The 13464-nt window shown below is 38.3% G+C and overlaps 1 protein-coding gene across 1 annotated transcript in view; it reads right to left on the bottom strand.

The window, feature by feature from the left end:
* Positions 1 to 13464, bottom strand: part of LOC120797725 (zeta-sarcoglycan-like) — a 33307-nt gene that overhangs the window by 4598 nt on the left and 15245 nt on the right. The window contains exons 4-6 of the mRNA XM_040141572.1: positions 8656 to 8743; positions 7245 to 7367; positions 6477 to 6549 (exon numbers count right to left, since the gene is read on the bottom strand). Of these exons, the coding sequence (XP_039997506.1) occupies positions 6477 to 6549; positions 7245 to 7367; positions 8656 to 8743 (284 nt within the window). The remainder of the gene's footprint in view (positions 1 to 6476; positions 6550 to 7244; positions 7368 to 8655; positions 8744 to 13464) is intronic.

Genomic DNA, 13464 nt, shown 5'->3' with positions numbered 1-13464 from the left:
ACTGTATCGCAGGGCTGTGGGGGGAAAAGAGCTGTGCTTGACCAAATGTGCTGACGGCAAAAGTTGATTTCACAGTGGATGAGGTTGATTTAAATACAGCATATCTACTCTGTTTGTTGAGGGGATTCCAAAGGTGGAGTCCAGTCTATTTTTATAGGTCACCATCACACTCATCATCATAACTGAAAATACAAGCCTGTGATACTCCTACCGGTTTGTGATTAGCTAGGCAAAACAACGTACTATTACATATTTACTGTACCGACTGTCATGACACAGGCAATACTGGTAAAATTTTGTTTTGTTAGGTCTAGAGGATTTGATTACCAAAAAGCCGTATGGCTAGCCAGCTATTTACAGACCTTAACATGTGTCAAATGCCTGCCATTGCTAATCAACAAGAAAAGGATGCAGGCCTTGCCTGAGCCCCAGTGAACTTCACTAGCTTTCTGCTGTCAGTCAGTCAATCTTTGTGGTTGGGCCTCGCTCGCTCAAGTCCGCTTCTCATGTTAACAAGTGGCACTGTGCTCACATTGGTTTCAGTTCACTTAGGTTAACAAATAGGGGTAGAAAGACTAAACTACTAAACCAAAATACTTGTCTGCCCTCAGACATCCCTGTATCAGCCAAACCTGCCCTCTTGAAGCTTGGCAACCCACCAAAAATGACAAATGACAACCTTGACAATACCGACCATGACAGTGACCAATGCAGAGGTAACACATGATGAACTATTGGCTTTGGAGTACAAAAATATGATAACTTCATTGTACCTGAGGGGAAATTTATCTTGCTACCAGATGAAACACAGAACTCAGACTTGAATATAAGAGACATAAAACCTAATAAAATACATAAAACATACACAGAAATATCTAAAAACAAATTCTTTAACCCATCTTGCAAGCTCACATAAATCTATGTACATCAAGTAATGGCAACCCTGGAGTACCTACTGCCATCATCTAACCCAGTCATCAATGGTCCACATTTCCATCGTCCACACCAAATTTATTTATTTATATATGATCAGATGGCTCATCATGAGCATTTAACAGTTTGATAGCGTGAAAGATGAAACCATTTCTCACTTGGCAATCTCTCAATCTCCTTCCAGAGGGGGAAAACTCAAACTCTCCACACCAGTGAGCTCACTGTTCACTTTAGCTATGTGATGCATTTGATATATGCAGAGTTTTGACAGAGCCCGAACCTTGAAAAGAAACGATAAATGTTGTTTATCTATACCAACAGATGGAGGAGTGAGTATGCCTCCCTCCCAAATGAACCAATTATTACCACGGTATCTGTATGTAATATTCTCCGATGTACAAACATTTCTCTCATGGCCAAGTAAGACCTATGCAACAACAAAGAAACACCGTATTTCTCTACTGCAGTCAAAACTAGAAAAAAAAAAATACACTCCTGCTGCACTACATCTCAATCCCACCAAACTGGTGGTAGAAAAGTCTAACCAGAGCTAAGTGGGGTCAGGAAGAGTTGTTCTCTTCTGCCTTTATCTTCTTAATGAACCTGTCACTCTCGTGTGGACACAGGTACTGGCTCAGACTGTCCTGAGAGCAGCTCGGATCAACTAGACAGGAGTACGCGGGTGGCTGCATTACAAACAGACTTTAAACCTGTAGAGGAGGAGAGCCCTAGTAGCAGAAAACTGCACAGAAAGTAAAATGAAAAGCTGTTTTCCTGCTCTCCAATGCTGCGCCTGGGAATGTACCATGTGATGTCTGCACTGTAAGAAACCAGAGAACCTTCAAAAATTGTCTGGTCTTTTGATTTTAACATCAGACTTGTCTTACTACAGATTCCCAGTGTTCTTTTAAGCAGCAGTTTTATTTACAGTCTGCAAAAAATTGAAAAAGTCTTGACGCAGTTGAGGCCTGGAGACTTTTTCCTGCATTGCTCAGACGCCCATCTACTATCTGTCTTGAATAGATGTAAAGAGAATAGACTTGTCTCTCTAAGCGTGAGCAAACTACATGGCAGGGGTATCACAGTAAAAGGTTAAAATGTTAATGTTAAAAGACATTGCAAAGGAGCTTCACCAAGAGTAATATCACAGCATAAATCCCACAGCGTCCCTGTTTTTTCTACTCAGAATCTGAGCACCATCCTCCAAAATGAGATACAAACTGATCTGATAATGTAATTAGCAGAAATATTTTCATATCTAGACCCAAATTTTCTGTAAATAACTAGCTCCATTTCTGTCCTCAAACTCAGCACCAGAGGATATTTTGAGAGTGAAACTGAATTACAGGGGTGACTGTGAGGTGAAGGAGCAGATTGGAGCCTGACAAAAGCTATGACTAAAGATAATGAAGCTGTGAGCTGAGAGCAGGATGTGACAAACTGACACATCTCACCTGCAGGACCATATCCACGTTGCAAAAGCTCTCCCCTTCGTTCTAGAGACCTCAACATCAAGGTCTCTATTCCTGATGGGACCTCAGCAAAGGTGCAATTATTCACAAGTCATCACACACAAACCTGTTTCCTAGTTTTTTGGGCATATAGATGACAAAGAGGATGGACTGAGGGAGTAAAAAAGCAAAGTGAAATGGGAGACTGTCAGTTGCTGGAGACTAAAGGAAATGGACTATAAATCAATCACGCTATTCAACTGTTAACCTTCTACACTACTGTCTTTGCATTGTAAGATATTAACTTCACTAAAGCCTAAACGCTTAGCCAATTAATTGATTAGTTGAGTGAAAAAATTAAAATCAGTTTAGATGATGGATTGACCTTTTGATGTCTTTTTCAAACAAAAATGCTAATGATTCCGAGGCAGGGTATCTGCTGCCTCTCTGTTTTTTGTTAATCTTTGCAAATTAAATATTTTTGGATTAAGACTGCTAGTAGACAAAACCCTGACATCTGAAGGTGAACGCTTGGGCTCTGGGAAATTAGGACGTGCATTATATATTATTTATATTTCCTAGACCAAACCATCAATTAAATCAAGGTAATAATCATCAGTTGCAGCCTTAGACTTCACACATTTTGTTTTTGCTACTACAACTGCAATAACTGTACGTCATACTACCACACTATTTTACTCACTACCCCGGTCTCTTCACTTTATTTTAATATATAAAAATAGTGTTTATATAGTACCTTTTACTTTTGTTTTTCATGCTTAGTTTTGTGTATAGAAGATGCTCACAATGTCAAGCAGTGTTTACTCTTGTACTATGCAGCCCTTCCTGTGCTGCTGTGATACCTGTGTAAAGTAAGGTCCTGTACACTTATTGACAACGAGGTTCACAAGTTTACTTTTGGAAATCATGCAAAATATGTGATTTCCGCCAATGGATTTTTTATACTCGGCATATTAAATTATTATTAAGCGGCATGATGATTAGAAAATGAAAAAAAACTTGTCTGTGAGCTTATACAGATAAAGCCCTCAGAGAGAACAGGTGTTTCAAAGAGGAGGCAGATCTCAAGTGGGTTTCTTTGATTTTGTCTCTGCCATGTTCTTCTCCCAGATTACCGTTGGCATGCAAAAGAGATCGATCTTACTTTACAAAGGAAAAGAAGGACGACGTGGGAGCGGGCCAAGCTGTATCTTTATCATCCAGAGAGGTTTACTGACGTGTGGTGAGTGGTTTGCAAAGAGGGTTTAACGTCTCACACATTCAGGGATGTGGAGAGAGGGGAGAAATTCAAGAGAGTGGATGCAAAGTCCCAGAGCCACACATACAAACAATACAAAAAAACATGCATATGCTACAAGTTTTGAACTTTTAGAAGAACGTACATGTTTGCTTTACATCATGCACAATCAGATTCTTGAATTAACTGTGCTAGGGGTAATATGTCTAAGAATTTTTATTTCAGTGAGTCAATTTTTTCTGATACTGTCACCCTAATTATACAGTATGGTCTCATCATATCAGATGGTAAATTAGATTCACACGTGTATAATCAATCAACAGGCTGTTACAGCTCATAATTTATTCTGTCGTTATATAAAAGAAAAGTGCCTGCTTTTGTACCAGGAACCAGTGCAGGGGGAGTGAGTTAACACAGGCAGTGCTTCTTCTCTGGTCTAAGATGGTGAGTGGGTTCTTACGTCAAATCACGTTAAATAGCGGTATAGACTAATCTGTCATCACTGCTGGAAGAGTTATGTATTGTGCTCTCCACCAAACGTCACCATTAGTGTGGTGGCATGTTCTAAAGGCCTGGTTATGCGCGGGGGAAGAAGAAAAAAACAAAAAAAAAAAAACACGACGGACCTTGTAGGACGCCAGAAGCTGTTCTGAACGACCATAATCAAAAGTGGGGTGAAAAGCCCGCCATAGTCATGGAGGGGGGGGGGCAATAAACATTTAAATGTCGGAATAAAAATTGACATTTTCGGACAGTCTTTTCTTGAAGGCATTCGTAGACTTAGAGAAATCTGAGGGGAAAAGAAAAATGCAGAAAAAACGTATTTCTATACAGTTGTGATTACTTTCCCTTATTTTTTCCTATAATCTTTGTGTCTCTTCTTGTGAATTACTGGCTAATTGTATTTCTGCGGGACAGGAAAAACAATATTCAAAAACACTTGGTTGTTTTACAAATCACTTTGGTTGAAATGATCACAACTGGTAGACACATGCTACTGGTGACCAGGGGTTGCAAGTAGACGTCGCTTTTTCTCTCTCTTTTTTTTTAAGGGGTCACGCACAAAAATGGCTGGGAAGCACTGAATGCTGTTTCACTGTGAAATCATGGACATGTCTGGATTGTTCACGGTTGGAAATCCCCCCCTCAAATCAAGGTAACCTGTGACAAAACACCAGTCCGAAATTGGTTTTCACCAAACTTTTGAGAGAAAAATGTACATCAACGGTACCACTTCTGTCCAACCTCGACCCGATGAATGTGAACATGCTGTGTAGTAATTAGCTTCTAGCCTGCTTTACTCTAAGAATTGGCAAGCTAATTAATATAAAATCAACATATTTCCGATCCATGATTTATTACCTTCCACTAAGAAATCATCTTATAAAAATCAGAAACATTAAAACAAGTAAAAGTGAAATTCTTTTTTGCAGCAACAGTAACTTATCTTAACTGGTAAAACATTTGTTAAAGACTTGGAAAGTTTTTCTCTTTTTTTTTTCTTTCTAGAAATCTAGATTTAATATAATGGTTGTTTTAAGAGCCTTGAGATTACTACATTTCAACATATGGCACGTCCTGCATACATCTCTGTAAAATACTACCGATCTTTTTGTGTACTACCACGTTTGAACATGTTTTCAAGTAAGATGCCACTGCAGTGAAACGGTCTAGTGTCTATAGTCACTCAGAATAAAAAAAATAACAACATGAAAACAAAAATGTTGTTAGGCTTTAACTCTTGTCATTAATAGCCTACATTATTTGGTTTCCTACATTTAATTTTTTATACTGATGTTTGACTCAATATGAAATTTTTTAACATAATGTTTGGAAAATCAATTGGGTTCATTAAAAAGGATAATTTATTAAAACGCCTTGTACATCTGTTTGGAAATATTTCTGTAATTCGTTAGTGAAGGAAGCCAGTCATTTGCAAAACAGCCTCCAGAAATGAATCTGAAGATGCAATGTTTTTAAATTGAACCACACAAACAGAATCAAACTTCGACAGTGTTTAAATTGAGTATTTTTGATCAGATGTGCATCTTAATAGGAGAAAATCTGAGTCCTGTTCAAGTAAAAGTCAGTTTGTTGTTTTCATGTCTCAACTGTCTCCTGTTCGATTGCCTCTCGTTAAGATTTTGAACACACTGGAGATGGTCACCCGAGCTGAGCCTCTGTGTGTGTGTGTGTGTGTGTGTGCGCGTTTGTACATGCACACGCGTGTGCGCTTTAAATTGAACCTCATCAGTATTCCTCTCACTCTGGGAGAATTAGCTGCCAGAACACTGCCTTTTCTGCCAACTTTGATCCCAGCCCTCCCTTCAGGACCAGCAAGGTGGACAACAAACCCCACTTGTTATAGCTTGTTAATGGACCGACACCGGGCTCAGAGCCCCAAGGCAGAGTGCAGTGGGGCTCACGTGCACAGGAGTGTACGAGTCTAATACGCATCTCAACCTTACCCACTTTCTCCGTGCTCTCTGGACTCTTTAATCAATTTCTGACTGCTATAGAGAATAACTAACAAATTACCTCACCCCTCGGCTGTGAAATTAATATAATGGTCAAATCTAGTTTTAAATTTGATAATGAGCAAACCAGTTGACGTAGAGTTTACAAGAGGGTGCTTGAGAATAATGATACTGGTGAATAATGGTTCCTGCCACGCTTCCATGCTTTTTTGGGGGGGGTTTGGCGCAGACATTGACTTTGAAACCATGGAACATTTATCATCATTATTTAAAAATCTTCATATTAATTGAACAGGATATGAACATGTGACATTAAGCTTTAATGACTTTCTGTAAAGTCAATGAATATGAACTTACTTCAGGTCTTCAGAAGCTCTCGTCTTGATGAGGGGAGTTTCTACTGAATGTCCAAACACAGCGCCTTCGGAGCCTGTCGATAAAATTTACTTTTATAATTCACAAAAATAAAAAATAAAAAATAAAAAACTCAGTGGCTACTTCATTAGGAACACCCCTACAGTGCCTATAATCTCAATTTAATCTCAATCACAGAAATAGTTGGTTATGAGCGTAATTAGTCAGAACTACAGCTGGATCTTATATGTCATGATATATATTATTTATATTAGCATACACAGAACGGGGGGAATCATGCTACTATCACAAAATCCTTTGGTTTGTCTGCTTTGATTTTACACTGTTGAGTCTGCATCCGAGCTTAATTGACAGATTTCAGACCATCCTAAACAAGCGTAACCAACTGGGCAACCACACCAGAGTTTGCTTGAACCGAACCAAACAGTTTAGGTGTGGAAATCTTCTTTACTTATTTTTCCATCAAAAAGTTAAATATATATCAAATAATAATGGATGAGATAATCAAGATTTTGCCAAGTGTAAGGCTTCCTGTGTGTGATTTATGTTAACTAAAAAAGAAATTTAGTAGAAGGAATGTTTATATTTCTAAAATCAAAAAAATATAATTTTGTTACCAAAACTCAGATATTACAATATTATAATATAATTACAATATCCACCCCTAACATTTATTAACCATCCCTTTCTAACAACTTTATATTTCCGATGTATCAAAAGATTGTGAATTGAGAGTATGGCACATTTTACCTGTGACGGTGAACTTTTCTGTTGTCATGACAACGTCTGTCTCATCTGCAGTGAACAGCAGTCTCCCTCCATCTCTACTTCGCACCTCCAGCCTCTGACACTGGGCCTCCACAGCCTCAGGTCCTGCAGAGAGAGAGATGAAGAGGTTGGAGCTTCTAGCTTCAAAAAAAAAAACTTAAAAAAAACAAACAAAAAACTACTATAAACACTGTTGGCGGCACTTAAGTGAGCTGCTGGAAATAAAACAGAGACCTAGATGATAGGAATTCTACCTTTTTTGTATCAATTTAATTCTGCTGCAGTGTTTAACATTTTATGAATGTTTCTAGGACTAAAAGTATATTTTTGTTTGATAATTAACAAGCATTAGAGGACAGGTTTCCACCTAAAGAGTTTTATTAGTCTACTGTTCTAACATTAATGTTCTCCTTTGTAAGTGGTACTGTCCTACAAAAGGTTGCCATGTGTGTTTCTAGCCTTGCGAACTAGCTTCAGGAAACTATGTTCGGGCATGTAAGTCTATTGGCAATCTTAAATCATTTGTGAAGTGTTCCCTCTGCAACTAGAAGGCACCCAACAAAGCTGGATCAGCCATACTTTTACAATAAATGGAGACAAATTAGTAATCTGCTCCGCTGGCGAGGAATATTAATTCCTGTTATTTGGACTCTGGTGTTTTTCCACATGTGCATGCAGAAGGTTTTAACGTCTGCCTTTTGCCTCTCTCACTCTCTCCTCCTCTCTCTACCATTAATCCACGGACTGCGACGGCTGGGAATTTAATTATTCTCGCCAAGTTTCATCTCATTTCAGACAAAATGCACTTTCTACAAAAGCGGGCACTAATTTTTGGAGGAAGGTCAAGCGTGACCAAAAACTGTCACATCACCAGTCTTATCAAATCAGCATCAACTCTCAATTTATGTTGGCTAAGATCAATAGCTATTAATGTTAATAAGCAGGTCATTTGCTTTCCAGTGGTCATTAATCATGTAAATGACTTTGGTAATTATGACTGACTGATGGTTAAACTTTATGATAATAAGAAGAATCCATTGCCCTTTCAATACGTGCATCAAAGGTTAGTGTCTGGAAGAAACTACAGTCTTTTACAGGCACAGAAACGATAAAAGATTTTAAAGATAAATTGTTGTGCCTGAAATGTTGATTAAAGTCATTAATAAATAGGATTGATTGGGTAATTTACAGCCAGGCCCAGAAAAACTAAGATCATTTTCTGGTAAGCTGTACATAGAAAAAGAAAGCTAGTCATACGTAAATAAACCCAAATGACACTGGGGCACAAAACTGTTGCTCAAGGGGTTTAAACTACCTCCAGGCCACACCCAGACAGTGATGTCACAGCAGGTTTTTCCCCATCGCCAGTCCAAGGCAAGAACTAGAGACTCACCCACTGTGAGCTGGCCAGTCAGCTGGCTTTGGTTGTTTCTGGCGTTCAGCGTCACGTTCCTTTCTGATCGCAAGACCAACAAGCTGTCCTAGGGGAAGCATAAATGGGGAGGGAGAGAAACAGAGAGAGGAAGAAGGAGGGGAAAAAGAAACATGTCATGTTAGTATCTTGAATCTTAACTTAAATTCTATCTCCCTTAGCAGGCAGAAGAATCTTGGTTTAATTAGTTCTCCTATTTGGTTTTTTTATCATAATGCCGGTGAACAAAACACTTAATTGTGGCTCATCATTTTTGTAGCTTTGGCTATCATTTGTAACGGTTGAACATAATACTCATGACAGCTGGTTGAGATCTGGCAAAAGAGTGACAATACTTCAATAAAGGCAACAGAGCACAGCTAATTTTGCTTCGCTACTGAACTTATTTTTAGCAACGTTGTTCCACTCACAGAGATTAACATTTGACTTGGTGAGTATGAATTAATGAGCGAATGCAAGCGATGGTTAAAACTATATCAGAAAAATAGAGGTGTATGAAACAAGAATTGTCTCGTGTCTCCAAAATCTATATGAGTGTACCTGCGTCGATGCACAACAGGTTGTACTGTGCTGTAAAAAAAAAAAAAAAGCCTTCCCGATTGAGTCTTTCCTGGATATAAAGCACAAAATTAAACCACATTGATACTAATATGGAACAAATTAAAACTAAATTATCCAAAGATGGGTAATGAAGTGAATGTGAGTCTGAAAACAAATGGGGTGGCAGGGTGCTTTAGCTGAAGATGTGTTTTCCATCATTGACAGGCGTAGGTGTATCCTTTGCTTCACTGCAGATGTCTTAACTCTAGAGCTGTTCTGCTTTCTGGCAGTTTTGCATTTTGCAAGATTATGGCCGTTTGAAAGATGGCTTTGACTGCATGCATAGTTGTCATAATTCTTTGTAAAAGTGAAAACAGCTCATGATTCAAAAGAGTACATCTAAAGTATGACAAGTTTCTTTGTTTTTAAGAGGTATTAGTTATTTTAGGGAAATATTTTCCTTTTCAGATATCTCGATATATTGTAGATGACCCTCTCATTGTCATATACAGTATATACTGTGGCAGTATTATGAGGTACGCAGTAATCCCACCATACTGTAAGGGTTCATGTGTGTGCACAAGTGGGAGGCATAGCAGTGTTTGGGTACGTTATGTCTGTCAAAAGTCCAGAAGTACTTGTGAAAGCAGAGCTCTTAAAAAGCATCACTTCTTGATTTCTCTAGTTGTGCTTTAAGAGTAGATCAGATTGACCACACACGGCATTGTGTTCTTGCTTTGTGGTTGATAATGTGAATATATGTATAAGCGTATATTATGGGAGCTACAGAAATATGGTTAAAAATTCCTGGAATGAGCAGGATGCCACAGACAGGGACCAAAATCAGAATCATGGATGTGGTAGCGGGCTAACTCAATTGTGTAATAGTGATTATGTGTATGTTCTTGTGACAGAGGACGTTCTGAAAGCTTGGTGACTACCTGCGGTCTCAGTTGTAACTGGACAGTATGTTAAAGCTGCTTTAATGTCAAACAATCCTGTTCACCAGCTAAAAGTAAGTCCATTATTCACTCTCCTTTTAGCTGTTATTTGGTCTTCACTTACTCTTGGGAAAGCGGCTCGCCTATTTTCACCAGCTAGTCCCTGTCTCGTGTTTGGTGCTAGGTACTGGACAGTCGGTTTGTCATAGCTGCCAGCTGCGTCTAAAAATGACACCGAGTGGTGAGAGTGAACCAAAAAAGTGAGGTTGTGGGCCACAAAACAAAAACAATCTGTGGGTTGGTTCATCACTGCAAGTGAGCCTTTTTAAATTACACAGATTAATTTGACATACTGTTAATATAAAAATATTGATTAGTGCAGCTTAAACGCAGTTAAAGGGTACATACCAAAAATACCTCTGTCTCACGACTGACAGCCAATTATGTTCGATCTCTTTTGTGGAGACAGCGTCCTCCATTTTGCACCCTGTCTCTTTTTTTCGATAAAGCCTTACTTTACACCAAAGCACCAAAAAAAAAAAAAAAAAAAGTGACTTTCCTTCCACAACTAAATCCACTGATGGCACACAAAGTTGTTGACAATGTTCCTGTTAATACAGCATTTTCCCATAAATAGGCTCTACTTGGTTAAACCACCCAGGTTGATTACGACCCGCCAAAAAAAAAAAAAAAAAAAAAAAAAAATCACAACTTTCAATTTAGTTATATATTACACTACAACACCTTATTTCACTCTTTTCAAACTAACAGATTTTTGGCCACACACCTGTCTGAGTTGTGTGCACTGCAGTAACTGAGTGGGGACTGGAGGCCTATCTGTGCGCAGCCGCCTATCTAGCGTCGCCTGCTGCTAGCCTGCACATAGCTACAGAAAATAACCTGGGTTACACTCTCCCCCTCTAAACTGCACGAGTTTCTTCATGCACATTGGTCACACGACATGGCATCAACCACCAAAAGGAAATTTTCAACCAGCAAGAAACACTGTAATGTTTTTTTAATGTTGTATTATTTGTAAATAAAAGTGACATTTACAAGCGTTTAGTTACAGTTTCACGTTGAGCTAATAATTATGATGTGATGTAGTCTAATAGGTTTGATTAATTGCATATTCTCTCCAAAGAAGCATTAAATTGTAGCAATTATCTCAAGTTTGTGGTGTGTAAGTTTGCAGAGGTCACTTGGGTGATTTTCATTCCCTGCTTGCTCCTCCGCAATATAAATGCGCATCATGTGCAGAAGTTCTCCAGGAAGCACGGCATTGTGAAGAAATTTGAGTTCCTTATTTAAGTATCCCTTTAAAGAGTTTATAGGTCTTAAACTGTCTCCTGGGGGGCCGTTACTAAGATGCTGTTGCTCTCAACACTTCTTTGGGATCACATAAAAGACTTTTTTCACTGCGCCTATTGAGGAAGGTCAAGTGCAGATACAAGTGAATGTGCATAAATGGAGCTTGTTGTTGTAGGTACACTGGGCCCCATCAGACTGAAAAATTACCATGGCTGCTGTAAGGCAAAGGATGCTTTCCTGCATACAATGACTAATATCACAGCTGAAAGCAAGAGTGCGGCACACTACTTCGAAGAAACAAAGAAACCTCACATGATGCTAGTCTTTCTCTGAGCGAGGGTAAAAGAAAATGCAGACCTTTAAAGCATAAATTGAGCACACTGCTCAGGGTTTTAACTGTAATCCTAACTGAATATTTGCATAAATATATTTAAATTTTAATTATATTTGATTGTTGTGCCAGGAGCTAATCTGCATTCTGAGCTGAACAAGTAAATGTAATGACAAAAACAAGTCACAAGTTAAAAAGGTACGCTTATTATGTCTTAATTTCCTCATTCAAATATCAAATCTTGCAGGCAGGCTTTATGCATGCAAGATACAGGCTGTTTTGGAACATGTTTTCAGGCATATTTAATATTTTTCATAATAACAGGCCCCTGTATTTCAGTTTAATACTGTTGCCCAAATTAAATTGTTTCTTGCAAACTCAGTTTGAGAAGGATGTTCAGATCTTTAAGGCGCTGCTGCTACTGCAGTTTCTTCTAAAAAGCTTTGATTTTTAAATACCAGTGTTATTGGAGTTAAACACCGTTGAGGGTTTCAGCCCTCATCTGCAGACTTCAATTCAGAATTTCTGCTTACAATAACCTCTGTCATGCTTATCCAGAGCAAGCAGTTTAGACTTAGTGAGAGAGGAGTTTCACTCCAATAAAGATACACCTGCATCTGATGATATTTATAGATGAGTCAGGGTCCCCCGAGACGATAACGAGAGCCAACAGTCTGAAGAGCAGAACTGTATCTGGGCACTGTGTTGCTTCATACCACATTGTTTTCAGACAGTAACAATTTAGGTAAGCTTTTGTATGTTGTTTTTTTTTTTTTTTTTTTAATAAAATACAACAACAGACTGTAACTGCTCACATATCCAGAGGCAGTGTCGTCACTAATCGGGTGAAATTGAGCAATATTACTAGAAGTCAAAGCTAAAAAGGGCTTTGAAGAAAAAAAAAATGTCAAGCTAAATTATTCTACAAATGGACACCTAGAGATGCAGAAATCATAGCTACTGTACATCTCAGACCTTATGCTTCTCTTTGTCCACCTACTGTTTGCATCAGTGGGCTTTAACCAAGTGCAAGCGAATCAAAGGCCAAGGCTGCAGGCTAAACAATCGAGCAGTTGATTTTTTTCTCTGAGCACGTTCAAGCAGAACTACTTTGTGAAATCCGCTCCTCTAGTTCTTAACATGAATAAAATTCTGGCATCTCAAAGGCTCATAAATTAAATTTACTGAAATACATCAATTTACAAAACACCAAAATACAAAGCCTAGTGGACTGACCACTCTGCTAAAAATATGTCACTGCTGCTCATCAAATGTTTTGACCTCTGTTGTCCTTAAAACAGCAGCAGACAGTATTACCCTAATGATTTTGAAAAAGAAGAGCTATTCCAAGACAAACCACTAAACCCAAAACATGTCCTCTTTGTGTATTCCTTTCAAGTGCAGAAAATATAACAGGAATCTAAAAAATGCATAAGCTCAACAAGATGGAATATGTCTTGCAATAAAAAATGTACACAGATTTTGAAACTCCTTACCAAAACAGAAGCAAAGTTTTAATGGTTTCACATATATTCTTGTCAAAAAGACGTAAAAATACTGAGATAAAACTTTCTAGAACAATCAAAATTTAAAAACTAGAAAGGTTCATGAACTAAAAAACAAGAAAACTGAACAGTAGCATTGTAG

This window comes from Xiphias gladius, chromosome 12, assembly GCF_016859285.1.
Source record: "Xiphias gladius isolate SHS-SW01 ecotype Sanya breed wild chromosome 12, ASM1685928v1, whole genome shotgun sequence".
NCBI classification, from domain to species: Eukaryota; Metazoa; Chordata; class Actinopteri; order Istiophoriformes; family Xiphiidae; genus Xiphias; species Xiphias gladius.
The sequence above is the reverse complement of the archived record's forward strand: the minus strand, read 5'-3'. Positions and strand labels throughout refer to the sequence as shown.